This window comes from Monodon monoceros, unplaced genomic scaffold (genome assembly GCF_005190385.1).
Source record: "Monodon monoceros isolate NGI ecotype Baffin Bay Population unplaced genomic scaffold, NGI_Narwhal_1 Super_Scaffold_18, whole genome shotgun sequence".
NCBI classification, from domain to species: domain Eukaryota; kingdom Metazoa; phylum Chordata; class Mammalia; order Artiodactyla; family Monodontidae; genus Monodon; species Monodon monoceros.
This window is the reverse complement of record NW_021703774.1, coordinates 70536247-70561111: the sequence shown is the minus strand read 5'-3', so window position 1 is coordinate 70561111 and position 24865 is coordinate 70536247. Positions and strand designations below refer to the sequence as shown.

Below are 24865 nucleotides of genomic sequence, written 5' to 3'. Positions count from 1 at the left end.
AGGCCACCATCCCCTTTTGGTCAAGGTGGTCTATTAAAATTAGCTAATAGGGCTTCCCTGGTGGCGCAGTGGTTGAGAATCTGCCTGCTAATGCAGGGGACACGGGTTCGAGCCCTGGTCTGGGAGGATCCCACATGCCGCAGAGCAACTAGGCCCGTGAGCCACAACTACTGAGCCTGCACGTCTGGAGCCTGTGCTCCGCAACAAGAGAGGCTGTGATGAAGAGTGGCCCCCGCTTGCCACAACTAGAGATAGCCCTCGCACAGAAACGAAGACCCAACACAGCAAAAATAAATAAATTAATTAATAAACTCCTACCCCCAACATCTTAAAAAAAAAAAATTAGCTCATGATAACGACAACCGTTTATGGACCCTCCACCATGTGCTTGACAAACAGGATATTCTTTCTCATAATGGCACTGCAAGGAAAGTGTTTTCACCTGTTTACAAGTGAGGTCACAGAGGCTCATATTGGTGAAGATAGTGATCTAAGACACCTGAGTTAAGAGGCTGACCTAGACCCCAAACCTATGTCTGCCTGACTCCAAGGCCAGTGCTCTTTTTGTGGCCCCTCAGCCCCTGGTGACAATGAAGATGGGCCTATCTTTCCAACCCCTTTTCCAGGCCAGGTGCCCTCACCCTGTGCTGGGTGGGGCCTGGCCCACTCACGCCTGCGGGGAGATGGACCTGGATTCCTCATTTGGTTTATCACACCTGTCAGTGTGGAAGCTGAGACCCTGGGAGTCTGAGCCACACGCTGGTGGCCTCAGCGTGTCCCTGAGGCCACCAGGCCCTGGCGCTGCTCACATAATAGGCAGCCACAGAGAAGATGGGCCACAAAGGGGAGGGGCAGCAAGCAGCTCCTTACACTTAATCGTCCTTGATCAGAAACCAAACCAAACCACTTCCCCTTCTCTGTATCAGCCCTTTATCTATTCCTCTGAACTCTGTGTTCTGTTGCTTCCTTGGTGTAAACTTTAATGAACTTCCTTGAAATCCCCTAACTGTGCTTTTTCTATGGCGTGGGAATCTTTTTCTGTCCACTTCCTCTGAAAGGGGTGAATGATCACCACACTAAGAGGTGGTTCTCTCTGGGCCATGAGATCCATTCAACCACCACGCCGGATGCAGGGATATAAGAGGAATCAATTCCTCCCCCAAGTGTCACTGAGCCACACAATTAAGGTGCAAACGCTCTCTCTGGGAGCAAGTGACTAATCTGGTCTAGGGAGTCGGGGAAGGAAGGGATAGGGAGAGTGAAGACGGAGGAGGAGGGCTCTGGGTGGAGGGGGCGGCCCAGGGAGGCTGCTGGTGCAGGGCCTGGGGCTGGGGGGGAGGCCTGCCTTGGACATGCTCTGTGGTGAGCAATCTTTTGATATCCTAAGAGCATTAGGGAGCTGCTTGAAGACCAGATTTGCACCTTCTTTTTTCTTTTATGCATATTAAAATTTTTTTCATGAGCCTGTATGTTTTTACAACTTGAGTAAGCTTTTCACTAACTAACTATAATCCCTCTGTTTTGGGATAGTTCAGCCAGGTTGTACTGCTTATGAAAAATTATTTATTAAAAAGTGCAAGACGGGACTTCCCTGGCGGCAAGGAATCTGGTTAAGAATTCACCTGCCGGGGCTTCCCTGGTAGCTCAGTGGTTAAGAATCCGCCTGCCAATGCAGGGGACACGGGTTTGAGCCCTGGTCCAGGAAGATCCCACATGCTGCAGAGCAACTAAGCCCGTGCGCCACAACCACTGAGCCCACATGCCACAACTACTGAGCCTGTGCTCTAGAGCCCACGAGCCACAACTACTGAGCCCACGTGCCACAACTACTGAGCCTGCGCTCTAGAGCCCGCGAGACGCAACTACTGAGCCCACGTGCCGCAACTACTGAAGCCTGCGTGCCTAGAGCTCGTGCTCCGCAACGAGAGAAGCCACCGCAATGAGAAGGCTGCCCACCGCAGCGAAGAGTAGCCCCGGCTCACCGCAACTAGAAAAAACCCGCACGCAGCAACAAAGATGCAATGTAGCCAAAAATAAATAAATAAAAATTTAAAAAACGCTTTAAAAAGTACTATATTGCTAAAAAGTGCTAACCAGTGTCTGAGCCTTCAGTGAGTTGTACATAATCTTTGCTGGTGGAGGGTCTTGGCTCACTGTTGATGGTGCTGACTGATCAGGTGGTGGCTACTGAAGGTCGGGATGGTGGTGGCAATTTCTCAAAATAGGACAACAATGAAGTTTGCTGCATGCATTGACTCTTCCTATCATGAATGATATCTCTGTAGCCTGCAATGCTGTTTGATAGCATTTTACCCACAATAGACCTTCTTTCAAAACTGGAGTCAATCCTCTCAGACCCTGCTGTTGGTTTATCAACTAAGTTTATGTAATAGTCCAAATCCTCTGTTGTCATTTCAACAACTGTCACAGTTTCTTCACCAGGAGTAGAAGAAACATCTACCTCTCTGCTCATCCATAAGAAGCATCTCCTCATCCATTAAAGTTTTTTCATGAGATTATAGCAATTCAGTCATATATTCAGGCTCCACTTCCAATTCTAGTTCTCTTGCTATTTCCACCACACCTGCAGTTACTTCCTCCACTGAAGTCTTGAGCCCTTCCAAGTCATCCGTGAGGGTTCCAATCAACTTCTCCCAAACACCTGTTAATGTTGATATTTTGATCTCTTCCCATGAACCACAAATGTTCTTAATGGCAACCAGAATGGCAAATCCTTGCCAGAAGGTTTTCAATTTCCTTTGCCCAGATCCATCAGAGGAATCACTATCTACAACAGCTAGAGCCTTATGAAATGTATTTCTTAAAGACTAAGACTTGAAAGTGGAAATTACTCCTTGATCCATGGGCTGCAGAGTGGATGTTATGCTAGCAGGCATGAAAACATTAATCTCGTTGTACATCTCCATCAGAGCTCTTGGGTGACCAGGTTCATCGTCAATGAGCAGTAATATTTTGAAAGGAATCTTTTCTCCTGAGCAGTAGGTCTCAACAGTGGGCTTTGTCAACAGATGTGCTGTCGTCCAGGCTTTGTTGGGCCATTGATAGAGCACAGGCACAGTTGATTTAGCATAATTCTTAAGGGCCCTAGGGTTTTTGGAATGGTAAATGAGCATCAGCTTCAAGTCACCAGGTGCATTAGCCCCTAACAAGAGTCAGCCTGTCCTTTGAAGCTCTGAAGCCAGGCATTGACTTCTCCTCTCTAGCTATGGAAGTCCTAGATGGCATCTTCTTCCAGTGGAAGGCTGTTTTGTCTACACTGAAAATCTGTTTAGTGTAGCCACCTTCATTAATGATCTTTGCTGGATCTTCTGGATAACTTGCTATAGCTTCTACTTCAGCACTTGCTGCTTCACCTTGTACTTTGATGTTACAGAGATGGCTTCTTTCCTTAAACCTCATGAACCAACCTCTGCTAGCTTCAAACTTTTATTTTGCAGCTTCTTCACATCTCTCAGCCTTCAAAGAACTGAAGAGAGTTAGGGCCTTGCTCTGGATTAGACTTTGGCTTATGGGAATGTTGTGGCTGGTTTGACCTTCTATCCAGACCACTCAAACTTTCTCCATGTCAGCAATAAGGCTGTTCTGCTTTCTTATCATTCTTGTGTTCACTGGAGTAGCACTTTTAATTTCCTTCCAGACCTTTTCCTTTTCATTCACAGCTTGGCTAACTGGCGCAAGAGGTCTAGCTTTCGGCCTGTCTCGGCTTAAGGCGTTGCCTTCCTCACTAAGCTTAATCATTTCTAGCTTTTGACTTAAAGTGAGAGACTCTTCCTTTCACTTGAACACTTAGAGGTCATTGTAGGGTTACCAATAGGCCTAATTTCAATATTGCTGTGTCTCAGGGAATTGGGATGCCCGAGCAGGGGATGGGGGAAATGGCTAGTCAGTGGAGCAGTTAGTACACACACAACATTTATTGATTAAGCCCATCATCTAATATGGGCATGGTTCATGGTGCCCCAAAACAATTACAAGAGTAACATCAAACATTACTGATCACAGATCACCATCACAAATATAATAATAAACAAGTTTGAAATACTATGAGAATTACCAAAATGTGACACAGAGACAGGAGGCGAGAGGGTGTTGTTGGAAAAATGACACCAACAGACTTGCTCGATGCAAGGTTGCCATAAACCTTCAACTTGTAAAAATCGCAGTATCTGTGAAGTGCATTAAAGTGCAATAATACGAGGTATGCCTGTCTAGGTACACCAATTAAGAGCCACTCCAGAATTAGACCTGGGCTGCAATCTGGGCTACTACTTACTATGTGACTGACCCAGTGTCTTTATCTGAAAAATGAGGCTACCTGGTTCACTGAGTTGTGGAGGATTAAAGCAAGATAATGTAGCATGAAAAGCATTTGTTTAGGAGCACACCTGGAGCATAGCCAAGAGTCTATTCTCATTACTTACATCTTGGCCTTTCACAGGGTCAAAATCCAATACTCAGCAAACCCTGGGCTCTTGTAAATGTGTTCAACCTGAATTCTGAAAGTAATTACTCAATTGCTCTGGTGATGTTGGGGAGGTGAATATTTCTCAATGCAAACTTCCTTTTCGGTTAACACAGATGGGAAAAAACAATAAGCACTTGTACCACTGGGTGGCAGTTTATATAAATGTTCAATGGAAATTAAGACTTTGATAGTGAAAGACTCAACACTATAGCCTTCTTCTAGAAACTCAAATGAATCTATTTGTGCGTTTCTAAACAGTTGCTTCCAGTGGTGGTTCTCAGCCCTGGCTGGGTATCAAAATCACCTGGTAGAAGTTTAAAAAACTTAGATTCATCACAGATTGCAGCATCACATCCTATGGATGGGCTGGGGGCATCTGTATAAATAACAAACAAGGGTAAAAACAAAAGCAAAGCCACAACTCTGATGCCTAGTCAGGGACAAGGACAAATGTAACAACCGCCTACTCTGGAAGAAGATGGCCGAGGAAAGGAAGAGGAGAGCTTCAGTGTGGTCCTGTTTTATTTGGGAAGGAAAACATAATAGGAGGGCTCTAAAGGTGAACTCAGAAAAAAAATTAAGGTCACGTCTGCTGGTTATGTTCAATTGTGGTTTGTTTACACATTTCATCAACGGTGATTGCAAATGAAACTTTTGACCCTCTCTGCTATAGCAGAAAAGTGTTTTTTATGAAGGGAGGTGATTCTCAAAACTAATTGACTCAAGCAGAAACACTGGTTTTCCTGGAATAATGTTTATTTAAAGTTACATTTCAGAGTAAACCAATCTTCAGGAGGGCATGCAGCTTATATTGGCTACTGCAATACATCCAGAAATTTTTATAAAATCTTTCTGATATAAATTACTAAAGCACTACCGATAGGCACCAGTATTACATACAATCTTCAAATATTTTCAAAAGTTAAAACTATGTATTAGTTGATACTTAAAATGTTAAGTCCCCCTGACAAAATAACTGAATGGGTAAGAACTTGACAAAATGAGATGCCTGTCTCAATGATCTGTTGCCAGCATATTCATTAAAATTTCAGATTCTAAACGACATGATCCAGCCATAGTCCAGAGGCCTCGTGACGATGGTTGTATTAGGTTGCAAATCACCCTTTCCGCAGGAAAGGGCAGATTTCAAGATGGCAACTGCTGTGTCATCATTTTCTTGCTAAGGACTGTATCAAAAATCTTTCAGAAAACTCTGCCCTAAATGCGCTTTGTTTTCCCACTGCAGTTTTCTTTCTCTCCATTAGATGGCAGTAACACACCACCGTTTTCTTTCTATAGGGTCAGAAATTAAGGAGAATAAATTAAGGTTCACCGCAGGCCAAGTTTCTCTAAGTCCAAGTTAATGGGGGTACAAAAATTGGAGACAACAATATAGAAGAGTGATTCTAAAGAGATCATAAGGCCAAAATAGTGCTAGTTACAGAAAATAAGAAAGAGACAACGAATGAATGAGACGTGTGAGAAAGGTATCAAATAAATTCTGCTAAATATTAAAAGGATGAGGAGAGAAGGGAAATGAAATATACCCCTAGACTGAAGGAAAAATGAGCCATTAACCTTTGACTAAAAAAGGACATTTTAATAGAATAGAAATGCTACTCTCATTTAAAAAGCAACTTGAAGAATGTCTCAAATGCTCAGTTGTTCTTCTGAATTGAGTATTAAGATTTATTCACTAACAGTGGCCGTTAACAGACTAATGCATAGTCAAATGACCCAATTAATAAATTAGGATTATTTTCCTACCTATCTCAAAATCTTCTGGCTGTCCCTATGCATTATCTGCCCACCTCCCCGTCCTCTGGCAGAGGCCAATAAATGAGTAACAATTCCGCCAAGCATGGAGACTTTGAACAGATAAGAATAAAGGCTCTTTTTATATATGATTCTTAAGAAAATACTTTGGATAACTAAAAAGGACACTTCCATCCTCAGAACAGAATAGGCATATCAACATTTACCTTTCTGTACATATATTACCATTTCTCCATTATTTTATTCCTACTTATTTAAATACACCAACTCCAGTGGTTGAAATCCATCCTGATAGAAACAGCTATGGTAGCAAAATAAATAGAAATGTCCCTTTACCCTCTGTTCTTATAGGCCTGAAATGAGCCAATGAAATAAACTCATAACCTGGAACAGAGCATTTTTTTAAAAGGAGGTGTGATAAAGGGGAAGGAACAGTTGTAGGAAGCTCCATGGATGCTAAAATTCAAGGCAAATGAGTACAAATTTGCTAGAAGACATTATTCTCTCCAGAAAGAATCAGAAAATATTCTGGGAGACTGAATGAATTCAAAAGAATTACGACTACAGGAAAATACTTGAATCAAGACAAAATGACAAAAAGCACAAGCATTCAGAGCTCAGAGAGGAGACATGTCAAGAGGGCTTCAGATCAGCTGGCCCTGGAGGCTTAACAAGGAAGCCATTAGGGAAACCCTGCTGGGCCTAATTGTTTTTAGAACATATGGTACTTTGTGCCACCACCCAGCTGTGAATTCCCTGGCTTTTGTCAGCTTGTGTCACAACCTTAAGAAAATAGTAGCTTACCCCCCTTCTACGAATTTACTATATTTCTTCTTCTTATAACCTCCTGTACAATTGCGAAGGAACTGGACCATATATAAACTCCACATCTCCACTTTTAATTATATAAAGAAAACAGCATGACTGTCACAGAAAAACAATATAGAGAAAGCACAATACTGAGCCTATGATAGAAGCTCAATAAATACTTAATGTATCGGGTCTGCTTTCAAAATGTTATTTCATTATTACATTCATCACAGTTGCTGGGTATGGGCCAAAAATCATTTAGTGCACAAAGAAAAAGTTTACAAAGCTTTCAGCATTTATTAAAATTAGGGTGACTGCTGTATTTCCTTTGTAGAATACATTTAAGTAAAAAATAAGGTTTCATTTCTAGAATGTTGAACTGAAAATAAGTTTAACAGAATGAATTATTTGTATATGGAAGATAATAAATATCTGTTTTATGGAAGTGGAACTACAAATGCTAAAAATTAAAAAAAAAATCTCGTACTAAAGATATAGTACGTAAACCAATACATTAAAAAATTCTATCAGTACTTAAAAAACAGAACATTCTTGATTAATAAAACCTTTGACATCCAGTGAGGAAAAGTTCTTTTCAAAGTTTTAAAAACAAAGATCACACGACTCTTTGGCTACAATCTTAACTGAATAAAGAAGCGAATATTTACTAATCTCTAAATCATAATAGTAAAATGATAACTAATAACTAGAAGGATATGTTTTCCTAAAAATTAACCGAATCAACATTTCTTTTGTGTATTTAACATTAGTTACAAAAGTTAATTTTTCATTGATGACAGTCAGCACATTTGCATCTGGACCAGTTTCAAGAACCAAATTACAAACCCCAGAATACAGAAACATCTGCTCAGTTGTAATTATAGAGCCACTCACTGTAGCCTTCTCACAGTATGCCATTCCCACAGTTTTTTTTTTCACAGTAAGTACATTGGCGATACAAGTTCACAATAAATCATAATGGTACTATGAATATTATTTTAATATCTTTAAGCAGTAGTAGATAGAGAAAATGCCAGTCTTTTAAAATATTTTTATACGGTGCCAACCGGTCTGCTTTGTACAGCATGAGAGAAACTTTGCAGGTTTTAGAGACCCAGTTCACACAGTCATATCCTAGAGTTTATGTGTGTGTGTATATATATATATATATATATATATATATATATATATATATGCTGCATGACTTGTGGGATCTTAGTTCCCCAACCAGGGATTGAACCCCGGGCCCTGGGCAGTGAGATGTGGAGTTCTAACCACTGGACCGCCAGGGAACTCCCTATATATATATATTTTTAAGTTACTCTAAAATACAAAGCAAATCCAATTTTAGGGATAAAAATTAAAAATGGCTCCAATAACTAAAATGAGCAAAGGTGAAACAAAATATATCAGAAGTTCTGTATAATTATTCAATAAGAAAACAGCTGTTGAGCTTTGTAAATTTTCAGATTTGTTAAAAATCAGAAATGAAATCCTCGTTGTGTATTTTATTCTGTAATTCAGAATAATGGTAATGCTGCCAATGCTTAATTATATTGGTGATTCTTAAATCAGAGGCATCTTCCTTCTTATTTATGCTTATATTACTGATTTGCTGAAAAAGTCCACAGAAATTGAGAAAACACAAACTTTCTTAATAATCCTTTTGCCAGACCCTACAGTTGTGAATTTTTATGGACTCTGGAGCTGAACTAGGACCCTCAAGAGAGAAATATAGCTTTCTCCAAAGTGCCCACTATTTACTTATTTTCCACTGTTCGTGCTTTTCCCCCAAGAAGGGGTCCTATATTACATGCTCTTTGGGTCCACATGATCATTTTTTGTTGTCTTATGTAAAAGCCAAGTGCATTTTTGTTGGTTTGTTTGGAGACCAGGTATTCCACGGAACAACTAGCACATTTTTGGAGAATCCTAATATTTCTGGACTCCTGACTTACCTTTCCTGAGGGTCACGCCCCAAATAGAGCACCCTACTCCAGGACTGGAGGCAACTGGTAAATTATGGTTTCTCATTGTAGAACTACTTAGCAAGGAGAAAAGGGACAGGTCAGTAACCAAGTGTCATGGAATGGATTCAAGGCCGAAGACTTTTTGACTCCTAAATGAAGCGTCCCGCTTCCTCCAAAATATTATGGTGCAGTCCAGCCTTGTCCCCTGAGATACTGGTTGGGTGCTGATGCCCTCCTAGGTGTGAGAGGCCCCGCTGGGGCTTTTGGTGGCTGAACCTTAGTGCAGCTTGCTGTGCACAGGGTAGAGCAAGGTCATATGTTCTGCCCCCTTGAAAGGCAGCTTCTCATTGGAATAATAGTGTACCACTTCCGGGATGCTGTCAAAGACAGCACTCGTCTGATTCAGGGTATACTTGTTGTCTTTGGTCTGGGCCACTATGATGTGGACACATCCTTGACTAGTCCTGGAACAAAACCAAAATTGAGGAGAAGACATGAATGAGTGAGCAGAGGGATCCCTCCCCACTGAAAACAATCTCAGCCAGATTCACAGGCGAACAGGTTCCCATCCACTCCTGGAATTGTGATATTCAAACAGAAATGCATTCAGCACTCCAGTGAAGCTCTCAGAAGCTTCACAGCCCTCAGCTAAACGTGTAGCATCCCTTGGGTTGTTTATCCTTAATACACACAAGTCATCAGGCCCTGGACCGAAAAGAAAAAAAATGTCCAGTCCCTCCTGGCCCCCAAATTGCCAAACTAGTGCTTAAACCCAAGTATGAGACCACGATGGTGAGGTTTAAAATCACCCTCTTTGTCATGGCTAAAAGGACATGTGTAAGGTTTCCTCCCCAAAGAACACATTAAGAATAATAATAATAATAAAACTGTTTCCTTCCTCCCCCCACGGCCAACCCAATCTGGAAAGACTGTTCCTGGTTGTGTATAATGACAGCTGGCACCGAAGGCTCAAAGATCTAATCCACGAGCACCAGTCTCAGGAACACAGCAAAGCTATTCCTGGTATTGTGTATCTGGTGGCCTATCCCGTTTTCTGAGCCATGCTGCTCCCCCCGACAACCTCTTATCCCCTCCAGTCTGATTGTTTCAGCTGCAGGGGCTCAGCTTCCTCAGGAAGGAAATGCTGTTAGGGCTCCTGACAATGATCCTCCAATATAGCACCACTGAACTCGCAAGAGCAAGGAGAATTTCCATGACACCAGCTCCACCAGGCCTACCAGGCCAAAATGAATGTTCTGTGTACAACTGGGCAGGGGAGTCATTGCAGGCAGTGTTTCCTTTTTCATCAAAAGAAACTAGTACCAAAATTGCAGCTGGCATTTTGACAATCAAGGGATCGGATTTATTAAAGTCCCAAACACTAGGGAATAAAAGAACCACTGAACTATCCTGTTAGAAATTATTTTTTTTATCAAGAATTATTTCTCTGCTGAGAGGACCTACTTTAGATCACGTAATGTAAGGCAGAAAGTGATCAATGTACAACAGTAATAAAATGGGACTCTCTTTATCATAAGAGGTATTGGGACATTTACCCAATACCAATTCGGTATTCTTTTTTCGCTTTTGGCCATGCCATGCGGCTTGCAGGAACTTAGTTCCCCAACCAGGGATTGAACCTGGGGCCACACGTCAGTGAAAGTGCTGAGCCCTAACCACTGGACCGCCAGGGAATTCCCCCAATTTTGCATTCTAATCAGAGCATGTCTTACTCTGTTGTCCAAGCAAATGCATCTTATTTTCTGACAGAACATACCCCTGTGAACCACCTTCAAAGTATAGCTTTTTTGGCCTGGTCATCTACCCATGATAGGAAAGTCTCCTCTCCTGCATCCGGACAGGGAGGCTACGATACTCACTTTAGTGCAATGGAGTACCTACTGGTCCCTGACTCGCTGTTTCGAACCAGGTACCCAGCTTCTTTGCAGGGTTGTAGTCGACTCTCAGCCTCAGCACGGGTGATGGCACCATGGTACCAACTGAAAAATGGGGCAGGGGGAGAAACCACGAGCATCAAGACGCCAGTCCAGACAGGGCATCATTCCATAGAGCATTATTTGAAATGAACTTCTAGTGAAAGCTCAAGAGCTGGACTAGATCCTGCTTCCCATTCAAAATAGACAAAATGAGATGTATCCTGGATCACAAAACCTATCAATCACCTAAGAGGGAGTTAACAGGGCTAGTGTCATTTTAAAAGTTTTCACTCTATGCGGAGGAATGGAATTTGAGATCAGGTTCTGGGGATGCAGTGCATTCTCTACTCTGCACAAATGCACTGGGCTTTGAAAATGGGTTTTCACTAACAAGTCCCACCCAGACAAGTATTCAGCACCAAAAAGAATCATGTAAAATGGTCCAGTGTGCCCCGACCAAGTTCCCGGTCATTGTGTGTTACACGTATCTGTGGAGGAGACTCACGGCTGCTTCTCCAGTGGCAGGGCTGGGTCCACTCTTTCCCCCTCACTGTGGTCAGAGAGGGTTGGCTTCAAGATCTTCTGGGTCCAACTCTTCTGTCGGTGGTGTTGCCTCACTGTCTCCTCCTTGACGGAAGGTCGCTCAGAGCCTTCAAACTGAACTGGAAGGAAGGCTCCATTTAACATCAGAGGCCACTGAGGTGACCCATGTAAACTTCAAAGAAAAGACCTTGTCTGCCTTATCTTAGGAAAGAAGCTTTTCCCCCTCTTTAATTTGAGCTAAAATACATTGCAAGGGACTTCCCTGGTGATGCAGTGGTTAAGAATCCGCCTGCCGATGCAGGGGACACAGGTTGGAGCTCTGGTCCGGGAAGATCCCACATGCCGTGGAGCAACTAAGCCCGTGCGCCACAACTACTTAGCCTGCGCTCTAGAGCCTGCGAGCCACAACTACTGAGCCCTCGTGCCACAACTACTGGAGTCCACACTCCTAGAGCCCGTGCTCCACAACAAGAGAAGTCATCGCAATGAGAAACCCGCGCACTGCCATGAAGAGTAGCCCCAGCTCACCACAACTAGAGGAAGCCCGCGTGCAGCAACGGAGACCCAATGCAACCAAAAATAAATAAATAAAATAAATTAATTTAAAAAAATACTGCAAAAGGCCCTGGGATAGCTGAGCTCCTGCTGTCTTTGATATCTGATCATACTGTTAGCATCCACATGCAGCCACTTTTTCTGCAAGATATTTATTAATGTAGAACAGTTTTAGAATATGAGAGGAAACCACTTTAGTATATTTCAGCATGTTTTTTTTTTAAAGATTTTTTCAATGCGGACCATTTTTAAAGTCTTTATTGAATTTTTTACAATATTGCTTCTGTTTTATGTTTTGTTTCTTCTTGGCCATGAGGCATGTAGGAGCTTAGCTCCCCGACCAGGGATCGAACCCGTACCCCCTGCATTGGAAGGGAAGTCTTAACCTCTGGACCACCAGGGAAGTCCCTTCAGCATGCACTTATAAAAAACTCTTCGTTTTGGTATATTTAGAATAAAAGACTAAACAGAGTTACAGGTAATCACTCCCTGCAAGAGTGCATATCATTCTTTGACACCAAATGAAGTTTTCACTATGAAATAATAAAGAGAAAAATCAACTCCGAAAGAAACTACTAATAGTGCCTTAAAGATGCTATGACATCTAGGCTGGATAGAAGATAAAGAGATAAAATGAGCAGCATCTAGCACTGTAGCAGGTGCCCAGCAGAGGTTTGTGGAAAACAATTCTAAAATAAGACAAAAACTGATTTGGGGGTGGGGGAGGGAAGGATTGGGAGTTTGGGATTAGCAGATACAAACTATTATATATAGGATAAACAACAAGGTCTTACTGTATAGCACAGGGAACTATATTCAATATCCTGTGATAAACCATAATGGAAAAGAATATGAAAAAGAATATATATATGTATAACTGAATCACTTTGCTGTACAGCAGAAATTAACACAACATTGTAAATCAACTATACTTCAATAAAATTATATAAAAAAATTAAAGCACACAAACAGAAAACCTGACTCAAATGTTTGCTATCAAACAAACTACCTTTTCTATTCACCCTTTACATTGACTATACTTTTTGTTTGTTTGGCTGTGTGGCTTGCGGATCTTACACTGACTATACTTTTAATCAAAAACATAGCTTTACTGTTAGAGGGAAAAGATATCCCTAACTTTTAAAATTAAAGGCAAAAGAAATTCGGTGGCCAGGGAGAAGCAGGAGGGAGAATTACCTTTAATAACTATTGACAATCTACTTATCAACTTCCTCTTAAGTTATTAAAAAAAGTTCATACTTGAAGAATTGATTCCTTTAGGAGGATTTTTGACAGGAAAAAAAAACCTAGCTTCCTCCAGCTTTCCAACCACCTCTCCTCTAATCCATTTGATCCACTACTGGCATCTTATAAACAGGGATTTTAACAGGTTTGAAGAGTAGCACAAAGTAAGAGTTAGAAAAAGCTGCTCTCATTTGATAGCTTTGGTGGTGATTAGATAAGGTCTTTCAATAGTGACTTAAGGCATTTCCAAAATAGTTGCATACTGCCAAGATAAAGGAAAATAAAGATACCCAGAAGGATACAGGATACATGCAACATTAAGGGCTCGTCTTCAGTCCTGGTCTTCCAACCACAGCCAAATTCTCGTTTCCCCATATCATCAGATTTCTTGGGAAAAGAGGCTTGCAGTTGAGGAACATAAAGAAAAGAGCCTTGGCTGCAAAGCCCCGGCTGCGGCTGGCGGGGTTTTCCATCAGGGAAGCAGAAAGCAGGAGGGAGCGGGGGGCGCGGACCCAGCCCTCACCCGACAGCGCCCGCACGATCTGCTCCTTCTTCCACTCCCAGGGCTGCTCGTACTCGGCCGCGGGCCTCTCGTCGTCCTGGGGTAGCCGCGCCTTCCGCTCCGGCCCCTCGGCGCGCGGGCCGCCTTCAGCCGCCGGCTCGTAGGGCGTGTCGTACAGCTGCGGCGGCTTTCCCAGCAGCTCCTTGGAGCTCCGTCTCTTGGCCAGCGCCTCGGGCTTCGTGCCGTTCTCCCCTGGCTCACAGGGGCTGTCGAACAGCTGAAGAGCCTTCACCAGAGGGTCTTTGGAACCTCGTCGTCTGATTTCTGAAAAACACACACCGTTCACAATACTTTTGAAGAAAAGGTGTCATGGAAGCCCGGTGATGAACCCAGTTACCACTGCACCCCCAACCGACAGGTCTGTCTGGTTGAAGGTGGCCTAGAACGCCTGGATTGTTCCTTACTGGGCTGATGGCTGCCCAGCTGGGGGAAGGGCCCTACAACTTCTTCCCGCCAGTTGCCTGAGCCAGATAATAGGATCAAGCCAGATAATAGGATTGAGTCCAACGATTAGGGGATCACAACCGAAGACAGGCCTGCCTCTGGGGCCGCGCGCATGCAGTTTGGAGAAGTGGCCTCAAGGCAACCTGCTCCACAACTCCCCGTCCCCCTGTCTCCTCATGAGTGTGGTTCACCTTCAAAGCGTTTACATCTTGTTAGGAAGCTGTGATCAAAGTATGTTAATAAAAATTGAGTGTTTACTATATTCAAGCACTGGGCCACCACATACACTGAGGTAAGATATTTATGTGCGTCAGACAGCGTTCTTGACTTCTAGGCGGTTTCGACGTAGTGACATGTTCACAAATAATACTTAACAGGCTAACAACGACAGAATAAATAAAAGTAAAAGAGGAGTTGGGGGAAAAACAACAAAAATAATATCTCAAGAGCTGACATTTGGCCATAGTGTGCTATGCATTGCATTTTTCTACGTGCATTGTAATTTTCACAACCGCCCTATGAGATAGGTTCTATTAGTTCCCTATATAACAGAAGAGAAAACTGAAGCACAAAGAGTTTAAGGAAATTGCCCAAACCAGCAAGTGCAAAGCCTGGATTCAAAAGCAGGAAGTTGGGCTCTAGAAGCCATACTCTTAGCCACCACACTTGGACTGACTCCAAGTGGAAGAGAAATGGAAGATGCATTGACTTTGATAGAGAAGGTCATTTCCAGTGGAGGAAGCTGCATGAGTGAAGATATGGAGGTGGGAACCAGAAAGGGCTTGTTCCCATCAGGGGGAATCGAGAGAGAAGTTCAAAGGACAGAGGCCAAGAGAGGAGAGGGGTAGCGGGAGAAGAAGCTGGAAAAGTAGGCAGGACAGGCACCAAAGTGCAGAAGTTTTAAAAGCCAGAATTAAAAAGTTTATATTGTGGAGAACGATTGCTAGTTTTTAAACAGGTAATAATAATTATATTTGTGATTTGCTGGAAGATAACTCCAACACAGTGTACAGGACAGAATAAAGGTATGGTCTGAACGGAGGCACAGAAATGGATGCAAAAAACCGGATGCAAATCAACCAACCACCAGCTAACCAGCCAGCCAGCCACAGTGGGAAGGAAGCAGCAGCGTCTGGGGACTGACCAGCTTGGGGCCCAGAGGCCTTGGCAGGTAGAGTCAGCGATGACTAGAGTCTCTGACAACCAGAGCTGGTGATATAGGCCAACAGAAGTATCATGCTGTGGTTCCTCTAAATGCCCATGAGGAAGCCTTCAATCTGTCCACCCGGTCACAGTGAAGGAGGACTTTTCTAACACAAACACCTCACCTCATCACTTAACACCCAATAAGTTCTCAAATGTCCACTTACAAAGTGCAAACTGCTCAGCATGGCATGGGACACCTTCTGTGGTCACATCACTGCCTCCCTCTCCAATTTCTTCTCTCAATACCACCCTATCCCTGAACCCCTTAAAATCCAATTCTTTGTTCCAACCAAACAGAACTTCTGAAGTTCTCTGCACACTGCACTGTCTTATACCCACCAGTGTTCTGGTGATCTGCCAATCCTTAGGAGTCTAGCCTAGCAATTCCTCCTCTTTCCTGCCTACCTTCTCCTCCAGTGCCCCATGTCCCCCAGGTGCCACCGCTTTGCCAACCCACTCTCACCTTGCATCTCTCTCAGTGTATGGGTTTATTTGTTGATGTGTCTGTATTTCCAATTTGGTGGAGACTGCCAGGCCAGGGACCCCCATGTCTTGTTTGACTTTGTAGGAAACAGTTGTGCTAAATAATGGTTGGATGGATGGATGGGAGGAGAGAGGGAGGGGAAGGAGCTCTAGAACTTCTCCAGGCAGGTGACAGTATGGACCTGGAGCTCGGCAGAGAGATGAAGGTCAGAGGTACATGTCAAGGAGTTACTCACAAATGGATCATTGTTGGTATTGTGAGAATGAAAGCCATCACCAGAGAAAAGGAGGCTGATTGAAAAGGAAAGAGGATCAAAGGCAAAATCTGGGACTTCTTCAGTTAAGGGTGGATGGAAGAAGAGGTGCCACCAAAGAAGACTGAGAAGGAATGGTCAGGTAAGGATGAAGAGGGTCAGGAGACTTACAGTGCCACAGAAATGAAGGAAAGTGAGACTTTCTACAGGTAACTGAAAATGGGCAGGGTGACACTCTATAGAGAAGAATCACTGACTCCTTAAGACTTCTATAACAAGGAAAGGATACATTCTAGGGAAAAGTTATTAAAATCAGGACACTAAATTCAAAGGGGCAGAATTTATTAGTAGGATGAGGTTCTAATTCTGCTGGATAGGGCCCCTTACTGCAGCTGGCTCCAATCCTATAAAACTGCAGTTCTAATGCATTAGAATCACCTGGGAGAGCTTTAACAAATACACATGGCTGGGTCCCATCACCACAGGTCCTGACTCAATTGAGCTGGGGTAGAGCCTGGGAGTCAGAGTTGCAAAAGCTCCCCCAGGTGATTCTAATAAGAAGCTAAGCCTGAGAAGCACTCCCACAACACCTGGGTCCCCACAGTCCCCATCCCAGTTCCTCCTGCCCTCCAGAGCTAATCTTATCATTGCTAGCCCCAGCCCAAGGAAAAGGGTCCTCCTACTATCAAAAACTTCCACATCCGAATGTGAGAGTTAGAAGGACTATTCCCCATCCCCAGGCCAGGAAGGTGCCTGGGGTTATTTGAGGTCTCCTGCATCTCTGGTTCAAGCCTCTTGACTTTCAATCGACAGTCTTTTTTCTTCATGGCTTATTCTAGATGGAGTTATGGAAAACAAGAAACAAAAAACTCACTCTGCTCTTGGTTCAATTAAGATAAGCCTGGAATTTATGAAAAAGAACTTTTCTACAGAACTAGGAAAGAGGAAAGAGAAAACACAAAGGAGTTCAAAGGACTAATTTAGAATTTTAAAGTTTCTGATCAAAACCTAAGTTTACCCTCAGACTGGCACAGGCTGGGGAAACCTTTCCTAAGGTCCCTGCTTCAATTCTGTCCCAGTCGAACAAAATAGAAAAAGGCTTGACTCCAACCTTAAGATAGAAGGAGTCCTGCTCACAGGAAATTTCAATGAGTTTGTGTTAAAATGATGTACAGTGATTAGAATCTTGAGTTCTTATTACACATGTATTTGGGTTTTTACTTTTGAAATGAGGCAGCACTTGTATTCCTTCTATTTCATTTTATTAATTTTTTTTTTGGCTGCACTGCGTGGCATATGGGATCTTCGCTCCCCAACCAGGGATTGAACCCGTGCCCCCTGCAGTGGAAGTGCAGATTCTTAACCACTGGACCACCAGGGAAGTCCCAAATATATGACTGTTTCTTTTCTTTTTTTTTGGCCACACCACGTGTCTTGTGGGATTTTAGGTTCCCGGACCAGGAATCGAACCCAGGCCCTCTGCAGTGAGAGCGTGGAGCCCTAACCACTGGACCGCCAGGGAATTCAGTATTCCTTTTATTTTAGATAGTCACTGCACACTTAGAGCTCTGGGAAAAACACTGGAAAGTATACAGCTCAGAATGTTCCTTCCCAGGATGATCCTGGGATTGGGCAAAATCTGCAGAGTATGATCATCTTTTTAAACAATGTTTAATTACGGGGAAAAATAGGGCTTGAGCGCAGGGCCTATCTGCCCCTTCAAGGGGAGTAACCTTCCAGTCCCTTCCAGCACCTGGCTGCCCCCAACCTGAGGCGCCATAGAAACAGAAACAATTGCGGGGGCTGCAAGCCGACCCTTCCTGCAGGGAGAATAGCCCCTGACGTGCAGAGCTGGCTCCGAGAGGAAACGAGCCTGAGAAGGAGGAAATGGCTAGAGGAAGCTACGCCCTGGCTCTGCCGATAGAGGCCATTTACCACGGCAGACAACAGAATACAGCCAACGGGCTGCAGATAAACACCCATCTCACCAAGGGCTGAACTGAGGCCTGACCTGCACCAGTTCATATCTGCAACTGGTTGCCGTGAAACATAATATTGGCTGAAAATTTTCCCTTCTCAATTCCCAACTCTCACTGTACATAAGTATGCCATCTATATTTAAAAACATCAGCAGAAGACTAAGACTTTCTTTTGCTAAATTAATTCTAGTTAGCAATTAATATTCCCCTATACTTGTTCAGAATTCTCTTTGAAAATGGAATTCTCTCCAGAGTGTCTAAATAATTGTGATATTTTTCACATATGCATGTACTAGGCGTGTTACACCTGCAGCTCAGTGGAGCCTCATCATAATGCAGCAAGAGATGTGTTAGCCCATTTTCACAGGTGAAAAAACTGAGGCTGTGTAGTCGTCAGCAGGGGAGCCATTCACTACTAGCTCCAGAGCCCATGCCTCCTCTATCATATCTTACTTTATGCCTCAAAGATTTCATGTAGAATGCTAGTTACAATTTCTGTAATGTACATTTTCCCTTAATCCATTCCATGTATTCAAAACATCAAACTTAGAGTCTCATAAGGCTCTATGTTTCTCTTAGAATCAGCAATAGGGATCTTTTACCAATGTTTAAATTTTGATTTAAAATTAATATTTTCCTGTCGAACAAATCTAAATATCTAAACAAAAGCAGATGTAATTCAGAAGTCCTGAAACTTAAGTTTAACAAGCAAAATATAGACAAAGTAAATAAATCAAAAAGTCTTCTATTTATATTTTTTCTATAATGGATAATTTTTTAAATGGAGACTGAAAAAATGAGGTTCTCCTTTAGATTTGACTATCTACACCAACCAATAAAACCATTTGGAGGCAACAATAAAAATTTAAAAACAATCTGTGACTGGAGCTCGGTAACTAAAACCAAAGGGTGTTGGATGACCTGGTATCCCCACTCTCCAGCTGCATAACTTGGACAAGTGATTGAATCTTTCTGAACCTTGGTTTCCTCATCTGTAAAACAGAGCCCTCTCTGTAAAACAGAGCCTTCTAACACCCACTACACAGGGTGGTAGGATTTAGTGGGGTAATCTGGCAACTTGGCACCTAGTAGACGCTCGACTTGTCTGATATCAGCTGCAGAAGGAATTATCATGCTGAATGCTGGCTCATCTTAGGGAACTTCTAAAGATCCTCCCAATGCTAACGTTTTAATCTGGTGGCGAAAACTTATCATGCTAAATTAAGTAGAATGTTTCTGCTAATTATTTAGCTAAAACGTTCCTGCAAATCTAACAGAACAACAACAGGTTTAAACTAATATTGCCTTGTACTGATTGTCATATCTTTATTAACAATCCTTTGGAGAAATCTAAGTGAGCATTTATTCATAAATTTATAAATCCTTAGCTTTTAAAAGTTAAGAGCAAAGTTTTGGGCAGGGGGGAATCCAGGGAGCCTGGGTCCCCTAAGCCTTGGCCATAGGAAAGTAATAAATGCCTCAATTTCTGTTCCTTCCTCTGTTCCCTGAGGCAGACGGTGATTCTTATTCTCCTCTTCATGGCTAAGTGCTAAGTGACATATTTTCCGCTCTGTTAGGTCTGTTTGCCCCTTGGGTTGTGAGGTCCATAAGGACATGGGTCCTGTGCATCTTGTTGCCTGGATGCCCAGAGCCCAGCACAGGGCCGGGTGCATGGTAAAGAAATGCCTAGGAAATATCTGATGGTTGTTACAAAATACCTTCATGAACAGTGTTCTATACATCCAAGATATTGTTGAAATCAGGCATGTTACTTCCACTTCACAGGTATTAAAAAGGCAGTACTGGGAATTCCCTGGTGGTCCAGTGGTTAGGATGCCATGCTCTCACTGCCGAGGGCCTGGGTTCAATCCCTGGTCGGGGAACTAAGATCCAACAAGCTGCGTGGCATGGCCAAAAAACAAAACAAAACAAAACAACACACGCAAAAAGGCAGTACAGAAGTTGGGTGCTCCACAGTTAGATCATATTCTTCAGAACCCTCTCTATCTCCTGCTGAAATAAACAAAATCCCTAACATTTCTCAAGAAATGTGAGACATTTCTGAGCTTGGACTTGACAACCAAGCCCACAGGGAGCAAACTGAACAGAAAAAAGTAAAAGGTTTAAAAAAAAAAAAAAAAACCCACCCAGCAGCAAATCTTTTATTCCCAGCTTCCGATAAACCCACTTCCTGTTATTCTGTCCAGCTGTGTAACCTATGCGTAGAATAAGAGGTATATTCTCTTATACCTTTGTGATATATATTTTATATATATATAAAGCACATAAATATATATCACAAAGCACAGAGAAGGTGCTTTGTGATATATATTTTAAATGAAGGGCTTTTTAAATTCACCAATATAGTATTTTTTAAAAGAGCAAAGGAAAAAAAGCTAGTAATTCTTAAATGTTAGTAATTTAAATTTTTAATAAATTTGAATTTATCCTCCAATTGAATACATTAGTTTTGTATTACTAAGTAAATTTATTCAGATAAACTGTTTAAAACAGAGCCTGGAACTTAATAAATGTTCAAATATTAAATGCTAGCTACTACTATTATTACATTTATTTCGTACTGGACACTTTGACTTTTATTTTTTTAATTTTTAAATTTTATTTATTTATTTTTTGGGGAAAAGCAACAAGTTACATACCAACTTTTGACTTTTAAATACAACTTTCCTTGTGAGTCTGAGTGGAAAGGTGCCTTGCTTATATGTAAAGTTTAAACTTTTTCATACATCATTTCACAGGTCCTGAGGCAGCTTGGTGTAGAAAGCAGACCACCCAGTCTGGAGTGGGAAGATCTGGGTTCCAATTCCTGCTCTGTCTCTTGAAGTGTCTTATGAACATAGGAGAGTCAGAATCTCTTTGATCTTATTTTCTACCCTGTAACAAGGGGGTAGTATGAGGGTCCCCTAGTTTCAGGGTTTTGTGGTGATTATATGGGGGGAGAAAAAGACATTCACTTTTAAAAAGCAAAGCACTTTCCCTATTATCAGTGTGGCGCCACAAAAACAAAAAACAAAAAACCTGAGATAATATAGATAAACTACTTACTCCAATTAAAGAGAAAGAGAGGAATAAAAACCAAAGGACAAAGAAAGGTGAATCAAAACAAAACATTATTTTTTTGCTTTTTTAGAAAATCTTTTCCCTCAGTTTTATGTAAAAGAAAATCTTTCCTCCTATTCCTTTCAAGTCTCTGATATTTTTTAAAATTCTGACTAAGTTCATTTTCACTTCCTTTCATTCACAGATTTCATTAGAGGTCACAGTCCAGTGACCTTCAGGGTCACAGCCTGGTCAGGGTACACCCTTCCCAAATGTGATGCCTTATCTCTGTAAGCAGAGAGCAGGAAACAGAGCAGTGCTTTCCTGCTGCAGCTCAGCCTCACTCTGAAGCCTGTCTTGACCCTTCCAGGGTGCTGCAGTTACCCTCATGCTCAACTCTTCTGAGACTATGCTTAATGGAGCCTGAGCTTACAGCTTTTCTATCTGTTTTTAAACAGAAGAGACAAAGTCTTTAATGTGTGACCAATTATTCCTTTCCCAGGCGTGAAACCCACGATGTTCAAACAAGGCTCCCTTGAGTCAGCACTTAGAAACTGCATTTTTTCATTACAGGTTAAAGAATGTTTTAAGGAAAATTAGGTGAATAGATAACTTACTCTAAAATTGCACAAATAAATCGAAATAATTAGTTTTTAAAGTATTGTTTACACCAACTTAAGAGAATTATGAATAAAAGGGAAAAGTGTGACACAAAAAATGACAGTGATTGCTCAACTCACAAGTTGGAATTATTCCAACTTGAAAAGTTACAAGAGTAGTCAACTTTAGTTTTAGGAGGTTTGCCTTGAGTGGTTTGGCTCATGTCAGTGATTAATACTCATTCCTTAGTAATTAAATTTTTTTCCTCCAATATTGTAAAGCTTGTTGAGAAATCAATCTTCTACTATAAAACAGAGGATCACATCATGTCTGCAACTTTTTTTTTTTTTGCGGTACACAGGCCTCTCACTGTTCTGGCCTCTCCCGTTGCGGAGCACAGGCTCCGGACGAGCAGGCTCAGAGGCCATGGCTCACGGGCCCAGCCGCTCCGTGGCATGTGGGAGCTTCCCGGACCGGGGCACGAACCCGTGTCCCCTGCATCAGCAGGCGGACTCTCAACCACTGCGCCACCAGGGAAGCCCTCTGCAACTTTTAACAACTTAAAGTACTTTAAGTATGTGTTAGTCCCTTGGTACAGATTTATGACTCCCATTATGGATGTCAAAGCTTTGAAAGTGGCCAAAAAGTATATTTAAATAATCTTAAAACTAAGATCACATTCTGAGCAGATCTGCAAATTCATAAATGTCATTTTGCATAGAATTAGAAAAACTTTAAAGACTCCTACAAATTCTAAAACTGAAGGACAGAAAACCATTAGGGATGTTAACCAGATATTTTGACTTTAGTTTTGAGTATAATTCTGTTTCTTCCACTCAGCAGGATCTGGTATAGTCCCTTCTCCCCTCTTCCCAAAATACACACTGGTGATTATTTTTACTACGTTCTGAGCGAGTGTGAGATTTCAGTCTGTATAAAGCAGCTCCTGGTTACAAACCTGTTATCATTTGCTGTGCATCATAGGGTTCCATGTATCCATCATTCTCCCCTACTCTTTCTGCATCCCTTTGGCCTTTCGTCCGTTTAGCATCATAAGGGTCAGCGTAGTCTTCTAAAATGATGACCTGTAAAAGAACCAGACAGGGGAGTTGCTAAGGACTGTCATATACCAGAGTGACAGTGGTATCAAAAAGACTGCTAAAAAACCTGCAGACCCAAAAAGAGGTCAAAATTTCCAACCAGTTCTGAAGAGCTTTTGCACTCGATTACACTATTATCCACCCAGGTGGACAAACACCTGGTTTATTTTGGTAGTATAATTGATTGGCAACAATCCATCTAAATTCTCCTGCTTATCCCCAAGGCTCTTTTCACCTCCCTCTCTCTCTCCAAGCAATAAGGCGTTTGCTGGTTAAAGTGTAGCAGGGGTGGGTGGCAGAAGGTGGAAGATGTTTATGGCTTTAGAGCACAAAAACATGAACTGGCCTACTACATTTTCCATGATTTTGTTTTTTTTAATGCCAACCAGTTGAGCAATATAGCCATGGTTAAGTCAGCCCATCACCCACTGATACTGAACATCCACCAGCACTGGCTAGGCACTGAGAGGGAATAAAATAAGACCAAGACTTACTTTTTGTCCTCAAGGAATTTGTAACAGCTCTAAAGAGGCAGGCTTCATAATAAGAAGCCTAAGAAATAGGTCACAGCTGAAGAGTATTGTGGGAGTTCTAGGTTCAATAATTTATAGGCAGACTGATTTTCATAGACTACGATCAGATAGAGTTTTGTTTTTTTTTTTTCCAGATAGAGTTTTGATCCGTATTTGCTACAGAAAGCATCCATCCTTCCAAAAATAGAAAAGTGCCTGGGAAGGTGGTGTGAGTGCAATAGTTCTGTTCTGCAGCAGCTGGGTGACAATGTGGGCGCTTAGGGAGCCTGAGCTTGACAGGTGCTTCTCAGGGAGGAAGAGTTTTATGGGGAAAAAAGATATATTCATTTTTAAAGCACAGCACTTTATCTATTGTCAACGTGGCTCCACAAATAAACAGCTAGGATAGTATAGATAAACTACTTATTCCAGTTAAAGAGAAAGAGAGGAATAAAAACCAAAGGTGAATCAAAATTAAGGGAGGAAGCCCCAGACCTTGGTACAATCTCTGATTACATTCTCCAAAGAGTTCACGGAGAAGCACCACTGGAGCTGGCAGAAGAATCCAGCTAAACAGGGAGAAGTGAGGAGGAGGGGACAGCCTGGATGAGAGTCCTCTTCCTGGGAGGAGATGGCCTAAGAAACTTTAGACATCTAGAAGCGACGACCGATAACCGGGCAATCACTGCAGAGGACGGTGATCACCATTCACTCCCTCACTCCATTCTTCTTGCCTGAACATGTGTACTGCATCCCCAAGGTACAGCGAGGAACACGAAGCATGACACTCAGTGCTTGGCTGCAAGGTGCTTATGATCTAGTTAAACACATGGAGAGACCACTGACTAATGTCTGGACGAGCTGATCATCTTTCCATGGCTCTCCTGGCAGTGTCTGGCAGGGGGCTAGGTACGCTGTAAATACTTGTGGACAGAATAAGTGGAGGAATGAATAGAAGTGCCAATGCAGACACAAGTGGTATGTGCTACCACTCCTGACTCCATCCGGGTGGGCCACATGTTTGAAGACTGGGCAAGAGAAAATTAAAGTTCTCATGACAGGGAAGTGATCGCCTGGGCTGGAGTCTGAAAGCTGGGTGTAAGCTCTTCTCTCTCTCCTTCACACGGAATAGCAGATTTAAAAACAAACGAACAGGGACTCCCCTGGTGGTCCAGGGGTAAAGATTCCACCTTACAATGCAGGAGACAGGGTTTCGATCACTGGTCGGGGAACTAAGATCCCACGTGCAGGGCTACTGAGCTCTCGCGCCTCAAACTACAGAGCCCACGTGCTCTAGAGCCTGCGCACCACAACTAGAGAAGAGAAAACCTCCTGCACGCCAC

At 42.5% G+C, this 24865-nt stretch overlaps 1 protein-coding gene across 3 annotated transcripts in view; it reads right to left on the bottom strand.

Annotated features, from left to right (window-relative positions):
- SHE (Src homology 2 domain containing E) overlaps positions 1-24865 on the bottom strand; it is a 30677-nt gene that overhangs the window by 3989 nt on the left and 1823 nt on the right. For 2 of the 3 annotated variants that reach the window (XM_029230669.1, XM_029230671.1), the window contains exons 2-6: positions 22869-22995; positions 13846-14148; positions 11485-11641; positions 10923-11042; positions 7614-9506 (exon numbers count right to left, since the gene is read on the bottom strand). In XM_029230669.1, the coding sequence (XP_029086502.1) occupies positions 9320-9506; positions 10923-11042; positions 11485-11641; positions 13846-14148; positions 22869-22995 (894 nt within the window). In that variant the 3' untranslated portion in view covers positions 7614-9319. Of the gene's footprint in view, positions 1-7613; positions 9507-10922; positions 11043-11484; positions 11642-13845; positions 14149-22868; positions 22996-24865 lie in introns of those variants that run through there. The other variant, XM_029230672.1, reaches the window with a different exon arrangement.